Genomic DNA, 13,579 nt, shown 5'->3' on the forward strand with positions numbered 1-13,579 from the left:
TGGGTTTGCGATTTATTGCGATATTCGCAGTCTTTTGCGATATGCATTTTGTAGAGCTGGATATTGCGATAACGATAAATTTGCGGTATATTGTGCAGGCCTAATGCATGGGTATCTCAAACAAACACCGTTTTCTCTTTATGAGCCATCAGAATTACACTATTGTCTCAGAGTTGTGAGTTTTTTATTTTATCAATTAAAAAAAACACTTTTCTACTAGTAAAAAAACACATTGAAATGCAGCATCACTTAAGGTGATCAATTCCAAACAACGTAAAAATGTTTACAAAAAAGAAACATTTTAAACAAGCGAGGGGAGTTCTGGCCAATAGACCTTTTTCACACTTCCGCATTTTTCGACCGGAAATACGTCAATGACGTGTAAAACAACTTCCTGTTAGCGTAGCAGCAGATATGAAGAATGGCAGAGTCGAAGAGTTGCAGTCTCTGTTGCGTTCCAGGCTGTTCGTCTTCCTACCAAAAACAGCCTTACCTTTCATTTCATTATTTTCCTGTGGATCCAAACCTGAAACCCAAATGGATATAGGCGATGCGAAGAGATGAAGGGCATAGTTTTAATGTAAACACAGGTAGCACCCTCTGCTGCCGGCACTTACTAACTTCGCTCCGGATTGTGGTGCGGCTGCGTCGTTCGTCGCCTGAAGAGTGGTGTCGTCCGGAGTATTTTCCCTTGGAAAAACTTTACTGCTCCTTTGAGAAGGGAGTCAGTATATGACAGAACCTCAAACGTCAGTCTATGCAGCTATGCTGTGAAGATACTAGCATACGGTGGCTAAGCTAAGGCAGTAAAGATGGATCAGGACTACGTGACACAGGTAAGGTTGTTCATAATGTGTTTGGTTAACGTTAGTCAACTATGTGTACCGTTATTGGATAAATGCATTTCTACCTGAAAAAATTAATATTTATAATAAAAGATGTTCATGCTCTCACCTATTTTAATTACATGTATTTAATCACTTTTGAGCATTTTGTCATTTTGTAATTTCCTTAACAAAAATAAATGAAATGTATTTGTAATTAAATACTTAACATACTTTTCAAAACATGATTACTGTGTTGTGTTGAAAGGTAGCATAAATATATTAAGACTGATTTTTAATTTCTTTATCTTCACATGTGCTCTGGATGAGGCTTTGGATTACATCCATGACTTAGAAGCCAAGTTCCTTTGCTGGACCCAGGAGACGATGTCATGGCGGACAAAAGTTCCTCGTTCAAGACCTCCTAACTGACATTGGATCTAAGATCATCATTCCACCTTTTAAGCTTTCAGCTCAATTCAGCAAGGAGGAAAATGAACAAATCCAAGCCATCACCCGCCTCAGAATTATGGTGGAAAGAGTGATCGGTAGGATAAAGTCCTTCCACATCAGGAACTCTCTGTGCCGCTCACACTGATGGGCGGTGTGAATCAGATCTGGCTTAACCGCCGTGTTTTGGCAAATTATCAAGGACTTTTTTGTTTTGAAGAGTGAATTAATGTTTGGTATGTAAATAATGTATAATGTTCAAATAGTATGGAAAAATTTAGTGTTTCCACATATTCTTAAAATCTAATTAAATATAAATGTTATATTCGTAATATTTTTCTGTTGAAATGTGACTGACTACACAAAAAATTAGATGAACAAATAAAACAATTTTGGTCAAAATTGTGCCTCATTTAATTTTTTGGTATGCAAATAACATCAAACATTTACAATAAAAAATAACATTACAGATCAACAGTAAGACAGAAGGCTGAACTGATTGTTAAAGACAAGATAAGTGTAATTTAAGGTATGCATTCATGCATTTGCCACAATATATATCCAAGTTCTCTTTCATTCCATCTCAGAAACCCATCCAACACAGCCATGAGAGGTTGGGGCTGCACCTGGCATAATCTGCTTCCAGATGCCATCAGATATGGATCTGGCTGTGGTCCTACACAAGAGAAACACAACACACAAAAGTTAGACATAAACTGTCAACCAGGACAAAACTGAAGTTTTAATCATCGGTTCTGAAGACAAGAGAGAGATGATTTTACCACATCTTCATAATTTTAAACCTTCTCCATGTGTGAGAAACCTGGGCGTACTTTTTGACTCTGAGCTAAATTTTATCCCACACATTAAAAATGTCGTTAAGACAGGATTTTATCATCTCAAAAACATTGCCAGAGTCGCCCGTTCCTCTCTCTTGCCAGCACAGAGGTACTAATGCATGCTTTTATTTTCAGTCGTTTAGATTATTGTAATGCCCTGCTCTCTGGTTTACCCAAAAAGTCTCTTTCAAACTTACAACTTCTGCAGAACTCAGCCGCACGAGTTCTGACGAGGACCAGAGGGCGGGAACACATTACACCGGTTTTAAAATCGCTGCATTGGCTCCCTGTGCGTTTCAGGATTGATTTTAAAGTTCTTTTAATGGTTTATAAATGTTTTTATGGTCTTGGGCCTTCTTATTTAAATGATATTCTTTTAAAATATGAGCCCTCGCGGACCCTGAGGTCCTCCGGTGCTGGCCTCTTAGTTGTTCCCAAGGTGAGGACCAAAACTTATGGTGAGGCTTCGTTCTGCCATTATGGTCCTGGCCTGTGGAACGGCCTTCCGGAGAACCTCAGGGCCGCAGAGACAGTAGAGGTTTGTAAGAAGAGGCTCAAGACTCACCTTTTTAATTTAGCTTTTAGTTGATTTTAACTGCTAATTTATTCTATTAGTTTTAATATATGCTATTTTATGTATTTATTTTAATTTTATGCATCTTATTCTCAATTTTATGTATTTTTTTTTCTTCTTTTTTATGTTTTTAATTTTAGCATCTTATGATTTTAGCCCCAGTGTTTCTTGAGGGGATCTTTTCCTCCAGGGATTGCCGGCTTGGTCAGCGGTTGTTGCTGCAGTTGTTGCCCTTGCTGGGGCGGCTGGGGTCTAATTTTACAGCTTTTGGGTGTGAGGGGGACCCCGGTGTTGTCCCGGTCTGGGTGGGCGCTGTGGCGATGTTCCGGTGGCCGGGCTGGCTCCTGGTATGAAAGGATTCCCAGATACTGTTTCCTCACAGCAGAGCCAAGCCATACTTGTTTGTTTATTAATTTATTTATTTTTTACAGTTACATAGTCATATTTCATTGTACGTGGGAGCCATGGGTCATGTGCTTTAATGGAGGGGAGTGGAAAGGGTGAAGGGTGGGTTGGGGTTTTTATTGTAATGTTGTGTGTTTACTGTTTTTAGTGTTAAAGCGCTTCGAGCTGCAATAAAGTGCATGAGAAGCGCTATTTTATAAATAAAGTTTGATTTGATTTGATTTGATAAGTGCATAACTACATTTCAATTTAATTCATTATATCTGCTGTAACCATAATTTGGTTAGTCATAAGATTAGAAAAAAAACAAACTTAACTTGCTCACAAAGCAACAAAAAGTTAATTACCTGTATATGCCTTGTACAGTGTGGACCTCTGACCGTCCCTGCCAACTGTTTTGGGCTTTTGCACCACCAGCTCACTAACCGGTTCAGGATGGATTCCCTTATAAGTAAAAGGCAAAAAGCAATTACAGTCTGTAGTCACTACTTGGGGTGTTTTTATAATAATTTAGAGTTGTTCTGGATACACATCCGTTCTTAAAAAATAATGACAATATGATCACAAACCCACCTGTGCTCTTGGTCTGTGCCATCTTTGCAAGCCACTCGTGCAGGCCGGGGGGGTGGAGCAGCCTGCAGACCCAGCTGTGAATAATGTGCGCTCTGGAACAGGATGGCAACTATGTGATTGCAAAATCCTTTAGCAGCCACACAACTGCAGAAGAAAGCTTTCAGGTTGGCACATTCTGCATCCAGCGATATCTAGACACAATAAATTAAATAGGTTGAAATTAAGACATACTTATGTTGCTACATCAATGTAAAATGAAACTATAACTTTCAGTAGGGTGACCAGATTTGAGTTTGTAAAAAAGAGGAGTGAAGTGAGTTTGTGAGATATTTCATCGAGAGTAATTGGTGTTCAGAGCTGCATAAATGAAGCAAATATAATTACATTTCATCTATGTTCAATGTTATTTTATTATATAAGTATCAAAAGAGAGGACATGTCCAGGAAAAGAGGACTTCTGCTCACCATACTTTCAGAAAAATAATACTAGTAAGTGAAGAAAGTGCCGCAACCGCAGCAAAAAGAATGAAGACGCATTTGGGCAACTTAACATTTCTTATTTACAGCTTCACCAAATTTTTGGGTGTTATGTTAATCTCATGCCTTTTCACTTAAACATACACACAACATATTCACTGCGATGTGTTATGCCTTATATTACAAATTAATAACACCAGGATTTACAGTTGACGTAAACAAAGAGTTAGCGGTGATGCGGCTATGGCTAAAGCTAGCTGAAGCTTACCTTGGTAATGGTGGATAAACTCTTCGTGGACGAATTTATATCCCTTGTCCAATTTGTTTCCTTTAGTGGACGAATGCATCTTCACACTATTCATCACATCGGTGCTGGTGAACTTCGGAACACAACTCGGGCTCTTCGAAAACACTCTAGGCTCTGCCATTCCTCCGCAAGCGAAGCACAAACCGGAACTAGGTTTACACGTTGATGACGTACTTCCGGTTTTTGCGAAAAAGGTCTATGAGGCGCCAAATTTACTTGAAAAGTTGTGACGTAGAATGTCCGCGCCGCTCCAGTTTAAGTAGGCTCTCACGCTGCAAGTCAACCTCTCTGTGGCGCTCCTGCCTGCTGAGCCGGACGTAGGTAGACAGTTGCTCTTTTATTTTGTGGCGGCGTTCTTCCCAAGCAAATTAGAAATGTATTTTAGTTTCCCTGAAACAGTTTTGAAAGTTTAGGTTTTATTTTTAGACCATTTCTGTTAATTCCGAAGTTGTGCTTGAAATGTGGTCTGTCGCAGGCCTAAGAGTAAGACAGCCACGTGGAGAAGCTAGCAGCTGTTTTCTCTGAGTTTATCGCATCTTTTGCGTATTTGATTTTTTTCTCTCCACTGTATACTAATTTTAAATGTAACAGAATTATAAAACATTTTAGCAATGCTCTTCAGTTTATTGCTTTTTTTGGGGTCAGGTTTAATTTAGCGGCTAATGCTAATGCGTAACCTGATGTCTTCTTCGTCATTCCTCTAGTTATTCATTGCTGTATAACGCATTTTTGTGCCAGTAAAATAAATGTTAAATCCGGTCTTTCTGTTGGATAAGTTTGTGTGTGTATAAATAAAATCTTTAGTGCTAATTGTGCCTTTCTTCTCAGGTTTTCGATTGAAAATCAGAAATGAGTTTAGCAAACTTCAACCTGCTGTCCTGGAGGCTTCACGCATTTCGTGCAGGTACTTCACTCCATCATGTTTTCCTTAATGTTTTAAATTGTCTGTGATGAAAATTGTGAATAGGAAGTGCCGTCTGATGCGATAACTGACGATGTTTCTTGATCACAGTTCTGAGCCTGAACGTGACTGACTACTAGTTTAAACCACCAATCTTCATTTGTTCATCATGTGAATTTTATAGTCTTTGTGTTTTCCAGGGAACATGAAGAACACAAACTCGAGGAAATCGAAGGTTAAAATTAAAGTAAGATGTGTAACTGTAATCGAGAAATTTGCATGATTGTAAAGTTGAAGTATCTGTCAGATTAAAGTATTTCTTTTCATGCTTGTTTTCCTCAGTGATGAACAAACTCCGGATTGTCTGTCTGAAGGTAAATATGCATCAATTCATGCTTAAAACTGTCCGCCTCTGTTGTGATGAAACATAAACTGAAATAGCTGGAATTACCGTCAGATTGTTCAGTGGTGATCATAAGGTTTTCTGAACACTAAATGGGCAGGAACATTTTTTATTAGTTAAGCTCTGTTTGGTCTCATTGTACTTTTGTTTTTTTGTAGGTGTTGGACAGGTTGATGTTCAAAAATGTACTTTAAGGATACAGATGCTTTAAGTTGCCTCTGGTAAGTTGATCTAAAATGTCTGAACTCACTGATAAAACAAGTTTTTAAAAAAATATTGCATAAATGAAAACATTTAAAACCAAAGGCCTTTTTATTCTGCATTTGTTTATTTGTGTGATCGTTAAAAGATCTTAAAATGTGGATTGTTAGCCACAATGGTGACATTGTTGTGACGTAGGGATTTTCAATGATGAAAACCTGGAATAGGAAGTGCCGTCAGATGCGATAACTGACGAAAATTTCTAATCCGCTTTTCTGAGAATTACTATATAATCACAACTATTGTGTTTAGGTTTGTTTTCTATTGTTCCCTCGTTTATTTTTTATTTTTTTCTTGAAACAGGTTCCCTGCAGATCTCGCCGTTCCTTGTAACGCTTCTGGATGAAGATGAGAGGTAAACACCTGGCTTATCTTCTCGTTTCTGTGAAGAATTGTAGTGATGAAACTAAACTGAAAATAGCTGGAATTACCGGCAGATTGTTCAGTGGTGACTCTCGGTTTTCTGAATAATTAAGTTAGTGTTAATACTTGTAAATGTGAATTTATTTATTTTTATGTTTAGTATACCTCTTTTCTATTTTAGTATCAGGCAGTAAAAGGGAAACCTGCATCGTTACGCCACATCATTCTGTTCAATCTGGTAAGATTTGTACATTTTGCCTTTCCGGTCATGGCCTGGGGACCACAGAAAAAAACTAGCCTTTGGCTAATTCTGGCTTAAGTTTGATTTAAAATTTTTTTTTAATTGCATTGTCCCTTTTTTAAATAAACTTGTAACACAGAGGCACTTTTACATTTCTGCTTTAATAGCTTCATGATTTGTCTTATTTGGTAACTGAATGTTTTGTTTTTCTTTAGATGGAGACCTAAAGCAACGGCCGTCTGACATGTTTTGAAGTTCTAGCTTGGTTTTCTTTAAACCTTTTGTTTCAGAGCTTCCCCTCCAATTAACATTTATATAATCAACAGAACTTTAATGTATGTAGAAAATCAATGGTTTCTGTTGTAAAAAAATTTCACATGTAAAAGTCATATTGCAACTGTTGAGGTAAACAGAAATACTCTCATATTCAGTCCTAGTTTGCACTTATTTCATTGCTTTGATTTAATTACTTGACCAAAACAACACTTGCTAATTACTACACTAAGTGACATTAATAAATGCTGGTCTTTCTGTTTTTTATTAAAGTGTTTTGATGTTATTTAGTCTGACCTTGTTTTATTTTTGTCCTGTTTTAGACCAGCTAATGTTGTATTACTACATGAACTAATCTGCTGTTAAGATAAATTAATAAAATTGTGATTTTGAAATTCTAAAAATAAACATGAAAATCATGATGTGAATGTTTATTTTAATAAATGGTTCTGAGATTTGCTGTGAAATTCGTAACTTAACTGAAATTAAGCCAGTAAACTTTTATTTTAGTCACAGCTTTTTTTCTTAAACATTTCTTTATCTAAACACATGGGGTAAATGTTTAAAATGGTGGGATTTTTAAATGCAGTGGCTACAACAGTCGGTTGTATTGCGCATAGAAACCCTAAATCCGAGAGCCAAAATGCATAAATCGAGAATAAAACCTACAATTTGCAACCAAAAACACACAATCCTATTTCTCAGCTGCCGGATTGTTTTCTAACCATTCTGAAATCGTCTTTTTGAGTCGCGTCTTATTTTTTGCGGTTTCGGTTCTAAAAACCTGCTCACGTGAAATCAGCGACAGGTCAATCAAGCGGAGAGGAGGCAGGACATCCCGGTATCGAGTAGCTCATTGGCTACCGAATGACTCCGAAGCGTTTATTCATCCTGTTTTAGGTCTCAGTTTTGAGAGCTTTTCAGCTCAAAACGCAAGTAAATAAACCTCTGCAGACTTTGGTTTTTCTAAGACTAAATTGCATTAAAACTGAAACTTCCTCTGAAAATCAGCAGCCAGGTATCCATTCTGTCCTTCTGTAAGCTAATTTTTCATGTCTGTAGCCTTAATCATGGCAGTAAATTGACATAACTTTGTTACGAGGGATCTATTCCTTTTTCAATAATGTACAAACTTGGAAGAAAAACATTCTGCTGATCTGATGTGAAGACTTTTCTTAAAAATTCATTAAGGTCAAAGTTTATCGAGAATCTTGTAATACTATTTTCTGTACGTACCTGAAAAAACAAACAAATGAATCTACCACTCTAAAGTTGTGCATAGGCACAGATCAGAACCCTGTGATGGCCTGGCGGATGTTCTCTGCCTTCACCCAGCAGTGGGTGGGATAAGTCCCAGCAACTCTAGAGATAAGTGGGTGTAAAAATGGATGGAGAAAAATGAAACCACATAAAGACTGTCAAATATAGGCAAAAACTCAGGGCTTGAATGACAAAGATAGCAAAATATTCTACTTGGGAGCAGCAAAGCTTCACATTTACTAAGGATCTTCCACAAAATCATCAATAAATCATTCCTTCCAAATAAGACTTAAATGAATAAAACAATGAAAAAGAAAATCCAACAATGCTTTAATGAAAATTGTGTTGCAGAACTTACAGGCATTTTAAGCTATTAAATGTCCCTTACTCTACAGAAAGAGCCTTTAAACCACAGCATTTATAAAGATATTCATACAATAAGGTCTAAACAAAGATACTGATTTACAACTTTAGGTTCCCCAACGCATAAATACAGGAAGTGGTCTAGAGCTTTAAACCACAAATGTTAGAAATCTGAAAATATTAAGAAATCAGCCTCAGTGCTGAAGCACTGGGCAAATTTGGACAATGTGTGATGCCTTTTTAGTTGTTAACACAATACAACTGACTAATCTAAGTGTACATCAGGACAGCCTGCAACAAAGAAGAAAACTGGTCTTCCTTGTTTATTTCAACTATAATCCATTCTTTGATGGGTTTTATTTCAGATAAATCTTGTAGAAAAGTATAATATAGAGGTACTGATGACAGAAAACTCCAGTTTTTCTCTGTGTTTAATGATTCAAACATTTTTATCTTTTTGTGCAGAAAATCTCAGTCCTCTTCCTTCTCAATATAGCTCTTACTTGTGGAGCGAGCCATCTGCCTGGCCATGTACCTCTCCCGAGCTGAAGTCACAGTCTGATCTGTACTGCGCTTTGCAAACTTGCTACACTTCTCCTCTTCTGTCTCTTTTTTCTCACCCTCAATTTTTGATTCATCGGCTTTTTCCATAGTATTTTCATTTTTATCTTCAGAATTGTTTTCCTCTGTTTCTGATGTATTCTCTCTCTCAGGGTTCTTATTATGCTCCTTCTCCTCCTCCTGCTGCTGCTTTTTCTCCCTCCGCTTGTCTTCCTCTGAATGCCTCCTCTTCTCTCTGTCCCCGTTCTTATCCCGCTCTCTTTCCTTGGGGCTTCTCTCCCTCTTGCTGTGCCTGTCTGTCTCCCCCATGCCTCTGCTGTGCTCATAGTCTCTTCCACGATCCCTATCTCTGTCTTTCCTTCTGTCCTTGTCGCTCCGTCTGCTGTCCTTTTCTCTTCCCCTATGTCTGTCTCTATCCCTCTCATGGTCTCGGTGGCTCTTCTTATGTTTGTCTTTTTCTCTTTCTTCTTCACTCCCCGATGACGGCGATCTCTGTCTGTACTGACGCTTCAGGTGTGCGGAGCCTCCGCTGGGCTTGCTGAATCCAGGTTTCTGCTCCAGGGCCTCCCCCTCCTCATCCTCACTGCCCGAACTAGGAAGATTCTCATGGGACATTGCTGAGGGGCCTGGTGAAGTCCTCTCTGTGTCTTTTGAAACATTTGAAGCTTCACTTCTGTAAAAACAAAAGATAAAGGTTTGAAGAAAAAACCCTAAGAGCCATTTTCTGGTTACAGATCAATAACTGACCGTTCTGCTGAACGATCTGGAATCGCCTCTTCTCCGACTGTCTGGTTCAACAGGTGACGGTAGAAACCACTCAGGTCCCTCTGCTTTTTCACATCCAAAGCAGCTAGAAAACATAGACAATGGTTTTTACAGATACATATTGCACAAGTGGTGATTTTAAGACTGTTTCCACACAAAAAGTTCCAGCTGACAGGAAAGGCATCACCATAAGAATGAGAAAAGAGAAACTACTGTTTAGTGTAGTTTTTGATGAGCAGCATCAGACATGTTGATCAACATTCACATACATTTCTATGAAGGTTAAAGAATGTAAATTAGGTATTATTTTAGTTTTGTCATTGGTAAAAGCATCTGAAAGCATTTGATGTGAAATCATAGTGAAATATTTTATTTTAACAGAATCCATCAACATTTGAACACCACAAAAAGATTCCAATTTTCTAGTGATAACATTTTTAATCATTCTGAGTGAAAAAGATGACTAACCTTCGATCTCTGCTTCTCTCTTTTCTCTTTCCAGCTCCTCCTGTCGCTCCAGTAGTTTCTTCTTATAAGCAGAGGTAACATAAGCGTCTTTGTCTGCAAACTTTTCCCCCTCTGCCTCCCTTTCCTTTTGAATCTTCCTCTCCTCCCTTCGTTCTTGTTCTTTTTTTCGCTCATCTACCGCTTTCATCAGCTGGTGGATATATTTTGGCTGCAAGAGGAATACACAAAAGACTTGAACACATGTTAATACAGGATTACATAAAGGTTTAATGCAATCTTTTATCTGGCAAAAACCATCAACTAATTAGCAACGACAAAATAATGTCAAAACTCTGTCAGATTAATGTTCAACAAAAGGTTAAATTACCTTCTTATCAGCTCCTCCGAGAATTTTTTTGTGATTCTCTAGCCTCTGTTTTTGAATGTCATCATAAACACCGTCATAGTCATAAACCGTGCTGTCCTGTTCCAGGGCCTTCTGCATCTCCAAACGAGTCTATGGTTTTTAAAGAAGGTAAATAATAAAGCTTTAAACAAAAAAACAAGAAAGAAAAAAAAGTGGTGCAGCGGTTGGCGCTCTTGCTTCCCATCAAGAAGGCCCCTGGTTGAAGTCCCGGGTGTGGGACAGAAACAGAACACCGATGGGGGACCTTTCTGTGTGGAGTTTGCATGTTCTCTCTGTGCATGAGTGGGTTTTCTCTGGGGACTCCGGCTTCCTCCCACTGTCCAAAAACATACTTCATAGGTCGTTAGTTGGTTAATTTAAGTCGTCCGTAGGTGTAAATGTGAGAGTGCATGATTGTGATTTGTGGGCCTGCGACAGACAACTGGCAACCTGTACAGGATGTCCCCTGCCTTCGCCCGCAAGTGGCCAGGATAGCCTAAGGCAGCCCCGTGACCCCGAAAGGGACAAAATGATGATTAAATTAATGGAAAAAGCTGAAGTGACTGATTTGTACTCACTTGCTTCATCGTCTTCTTCTTAATAGCTTCCCTCTGCAAACTTTCCCCAACTGAGGTCTGGAAACATTTGTTAAAGTATGGTCATCATGTTTGGACTGATGTTATTTATATGATATTAAAGTTTACAAACCTCTTCATCCGAGTCATCACCAAACACTGAAGGTTTCGGCAAGCCAAGGATCTTTGATACTCCCTTTTTTTGGGGCAAGATCAACCCATACCTGAAGAAAGTGAGGAGGCTCTCAAAGGACTCTATGTTCCAACAAACTAAAACATACACATTACAGCCTTTTATCTTTGGTGGATTTTAACAAATGTTATAATCACGAAAATAAATAACTGAGTTTTAAAAAGGGCAACGGATGGACATCTCGAATAAATGTTACAAAACAAAAGCAGAAAGCACCTAATGGAAATTGTTGGAAATACAGGCATTTTAACTGATTAGCGAATGATACTACTATTTTGTCCTAATTTTCATACTTTTTTTTTACATATTTTTTAAAAAAAATTGAAAAAGACACTATATGCGTCAATTACTTCCTCTGAACAACATTACTTTCCAGGTTAGAGAATCGCTTCTAGAAAAGAACTCGTTTGTTGTAGATGCAGAAGCATAAGCTTCGCCATTGACAGCCGTACTTGTTTTAGACAAACTACCACGTCTAGTAGATAACATAAAGAAATGCGTATAAAACAATGACACAAAATAGTTTATTTGTAAGGCTAGGGAAAAGCCCGAACTGCTCCTGTTGTAGATTAGCTTAAAGCTAATGACGAGCTTCATCATGCATTAAGGAATGCATACGTTATTAAACAATGATCATTTACAACAACACGATAACTACAGTTACTTTGGTTAAACAACCTCAACACCCCATTGAGGTTGACTATTATTTTTAAAAATCTTATAACCGGTTAGCATGTTTGGTACTTACTGTTTTGTAGGGACCGCCATCTTGCTTTAAGGACAATGGCAACTCAGGCTCCGCAGATTCTAACATTATAACGTCTGCAAGCCGCCATTAATTACTCAGGCACCGACAAAATACATTTAATCTGTCATGTATGCTTACTCTTCACTAGCTGAATTGCTGCAATGATTATATTTTCTTTTATTTATGTTAAGTCGCTTCACATTTGTCGAGAATGTACGGATGTCTAAAAACAGATAGGTAAATGGTGTACATAAATTCAGGATTTGTCCACATTTTTCCAACTCAAATTTAGTAGTTGTGACACAAACTACCATGTTAAATAAAATTACAGATTTTACATTCAATAAATGTTTTTTTACACCAACTGGATAAAATTTGCTTCAAATTTGTCAGTCAGGACGTTGATGTACTAAATCATTTTACACTACCAATAGATGGCGACATTCTTCCTAACTTTGAATCAGTTTAGTGTGAATGGTTGACCCGTCTATAACGTCTCAACAAAAACACAAGTAGAAGTGCGTACAGTTGTTCTAGATACATTTAAAGATATATATTTTTTGAAACACGAGGTGCTTTCTTGGCAGATCTGTAGTGGATCATATTAGTATATTGAATAAAGCATCTACATGGAGTTTCTGAAGCATAATATTGAACAGTTTTTTATTTTCTCCATAAACATAATTGTAAACCAATTTCTTAGATCACATCAAAGGCTACCGGGTTTACCTTTGATTAGATCCGGGGTTTCACATCCCCACAGCTTCCTGTGAATGTCTGTAAATCTAAACACCATTATCTGTGTCGTAATCTACATCTCATCTCCTCTTGGGCCTCACTGCTAATCCTTCTTTTCCAAACAAACTCTCCAAAGCTGCCTGCTCAGTGAATGAGCAAAGACAGGACAAACTATAAGGATTAATTCACGGTGGTGTAGAAAATAATTAGAAAACTAAAAAATGAGAGGTCAAATAATCATTTAAAAATTGAAACATCACTAATACGTTAGTTTTCACTCCCTTGCAGTAACATTAAATCAATGGTTTTAATTACTTTGCTTTAGGCTACAGAAAAAACACTGTAAATCTGTTTTTGTGTTTAGATTTCCAAACTCAGGTTCTGGCATGTTCATAATTTAAAAGAGGAAGATTCCAGACATTTCACAAGTTCCAAACATAATTGCAATGGTGAGTCTGTGCATACCTATGCCGACTGATAAGTGTGCTGTGTTACATGTCCTGGTGACAAAAAATCTGTGTGTGAGGTTTACGTCACGGCTGCCAGCATTATCATCAATCTGTTACCTCAGGCATGGAAGATGACAGTGTAGCAGATGGGTGCGCCATGCACCTCAGAGGCCCTCACCTGGA

General features: G+C 37.9%; 1 protein-coding gene, 3 long non-coding RNA genes and 4 other non-coding genes across 10 annotated transcripts; 6 read left to right on the forward strand and 2 right to left on the reverse strand.

The window, feature by feature from the left end:
• The first annotated feature begins 393 nt into the window (after positions 1-393).
• LOC144983681 (uncharacterized) lies at positions 394-1,676 on the forward strand. Its single transcript, XR_013647446.1, has 2 exons — positions 394-836; positions 1,155-1,676. It is a non-coding gene; the product is annotated as an uncharacterized LOC144983681 (long non-coding RNA).
• LOC144983680 (uncharacterized) lies at positions 1,665-4,595 on the reverse strand. Its single transcript, XR_013647445.1, has 4 exons — positions 4,411-4,595; positions 3,666-3,856; positions 3,440-3,536; positions 1,665-1,950 (listed from the first exon to the last, which is right to left on the reverse strand). It is a non-coding gene; the product is annotated as an uncharacterized LOC144983680 (long non-coding RNA).
• Positions 4,596-4,634: 39 nt separating this feature from the next.
• LOC101163508 (uncharacterized) lies at positions 4,635-7,313 on the forward strand. Of its 2 annotated transcripts, none has more exons than XR_177496.5 (8): positions 4,635-4,766; positions 5,278-5,353; positions 5,551-5,597; positions 5,693-5,724; positions 5,912-5,974; positions 6,318-6,369; positions 6,559-6,615; positions 6,834-7,313. It is a non-coding gene; the product is annotated as an uncharacterized LOC101163508 (long non-coding RNA). The 2 variants fall into 2 exon arrangements; XR_177497.5 differs by having other exon boundaries at positions 4,641-4,770.
• LOC111948717 (small nucleolar RNA SNORD49) lies at positions 5,393-5,469 on the forward strand. Its single transcript, XR_002874679.1, has one exon. It is a non-coding gene; the product is annotated as a small nucleolar RNA SNORD49 (small nucleolar RNA).
• LOC111948712 (small nucleolar RNA SNORD65) lies at positions 5,766-5,840 on the forward strand. The gene has a single exon (XR_002874674.1). It is a non-coding gene; the product is annotated as a small nucleolar RNA SNORD65 (small nucleolar RNA).
• On the forward strand, positions 6,158-6,235 carry LOC111948716 (small nucleolar RNA SNORD49). The gene has a single exon (XR_002874678.1). It is a non-coding gene; the product is annotated as a small nucleolar RNA SNORD49 (small nucleolar RNA).
• On the forward strand, positions 6,410-6,483 carry LOC111948711 (small nucleolar RNA SNORD65). Its single transcript, XR_002874673.1, has one exon. It is a non-coding gene; the product is annotated as a small nucleolar RNA SNORD65 (small nucleolar RNA).
• A 1,151-nt stretch (positions 7,314-8,464) lies between the features above and the next one.
• Positions 8,465-12,345, reverse strand: nsrp1 (nuclear speckle splicing regulatory protein 1). 2 transcript variants are annotated; one of them, XM_004076277.5, is made up of 7 exons: positions 12,210-12,345; positions 11,402-11,492; positions 11,272-11,328; positions 10,676-10,804; positions 10,309-10,516; positions 9,823-9,925; positions 8,465-9,748 (listed from the first exon to the last, which is right to left on the reverse strand). In XM_004076277.5, exons 1-7 carry the CDS (start codon positions 12,227-12,229, stop codon positions 8,986-8,988), a joined length of 1,371 nt encoding a protein of 456 aa, XP_004076325.1. In that variant the 5' UTR covers positions 12,230-12,345; the 3' UTR covers positions 8,465-8,985. The 2 variants fall into 2 exon arrangements, with proteins under 2 accessions (XP_004076325.1, XP_078786859.1); XM_078930733.1 differs by lacking the exon at positions 12,210-12,345 and having other exon boundaries at positions 10,676-11,189; positions 11,402-11,484.
• Positions 12,346-13,579: the final 1,234 nt, after the last annotated feature.

This window comes from Oryzias latipes, chromosome 14 (genome assembly GCF_053564925.1).
Source record: "Oryzias latipes strain Hd-rR chromosome 14, Olatipes_Hd-rR_3.1".
In the NCBI taxonomy this organism is placed as follows: Eukaryota; Metazoa; Chordata; class Actinopteri; order Beloniformes; family Adrianichthyidae; genus Oryzias; species Oryzias latipes.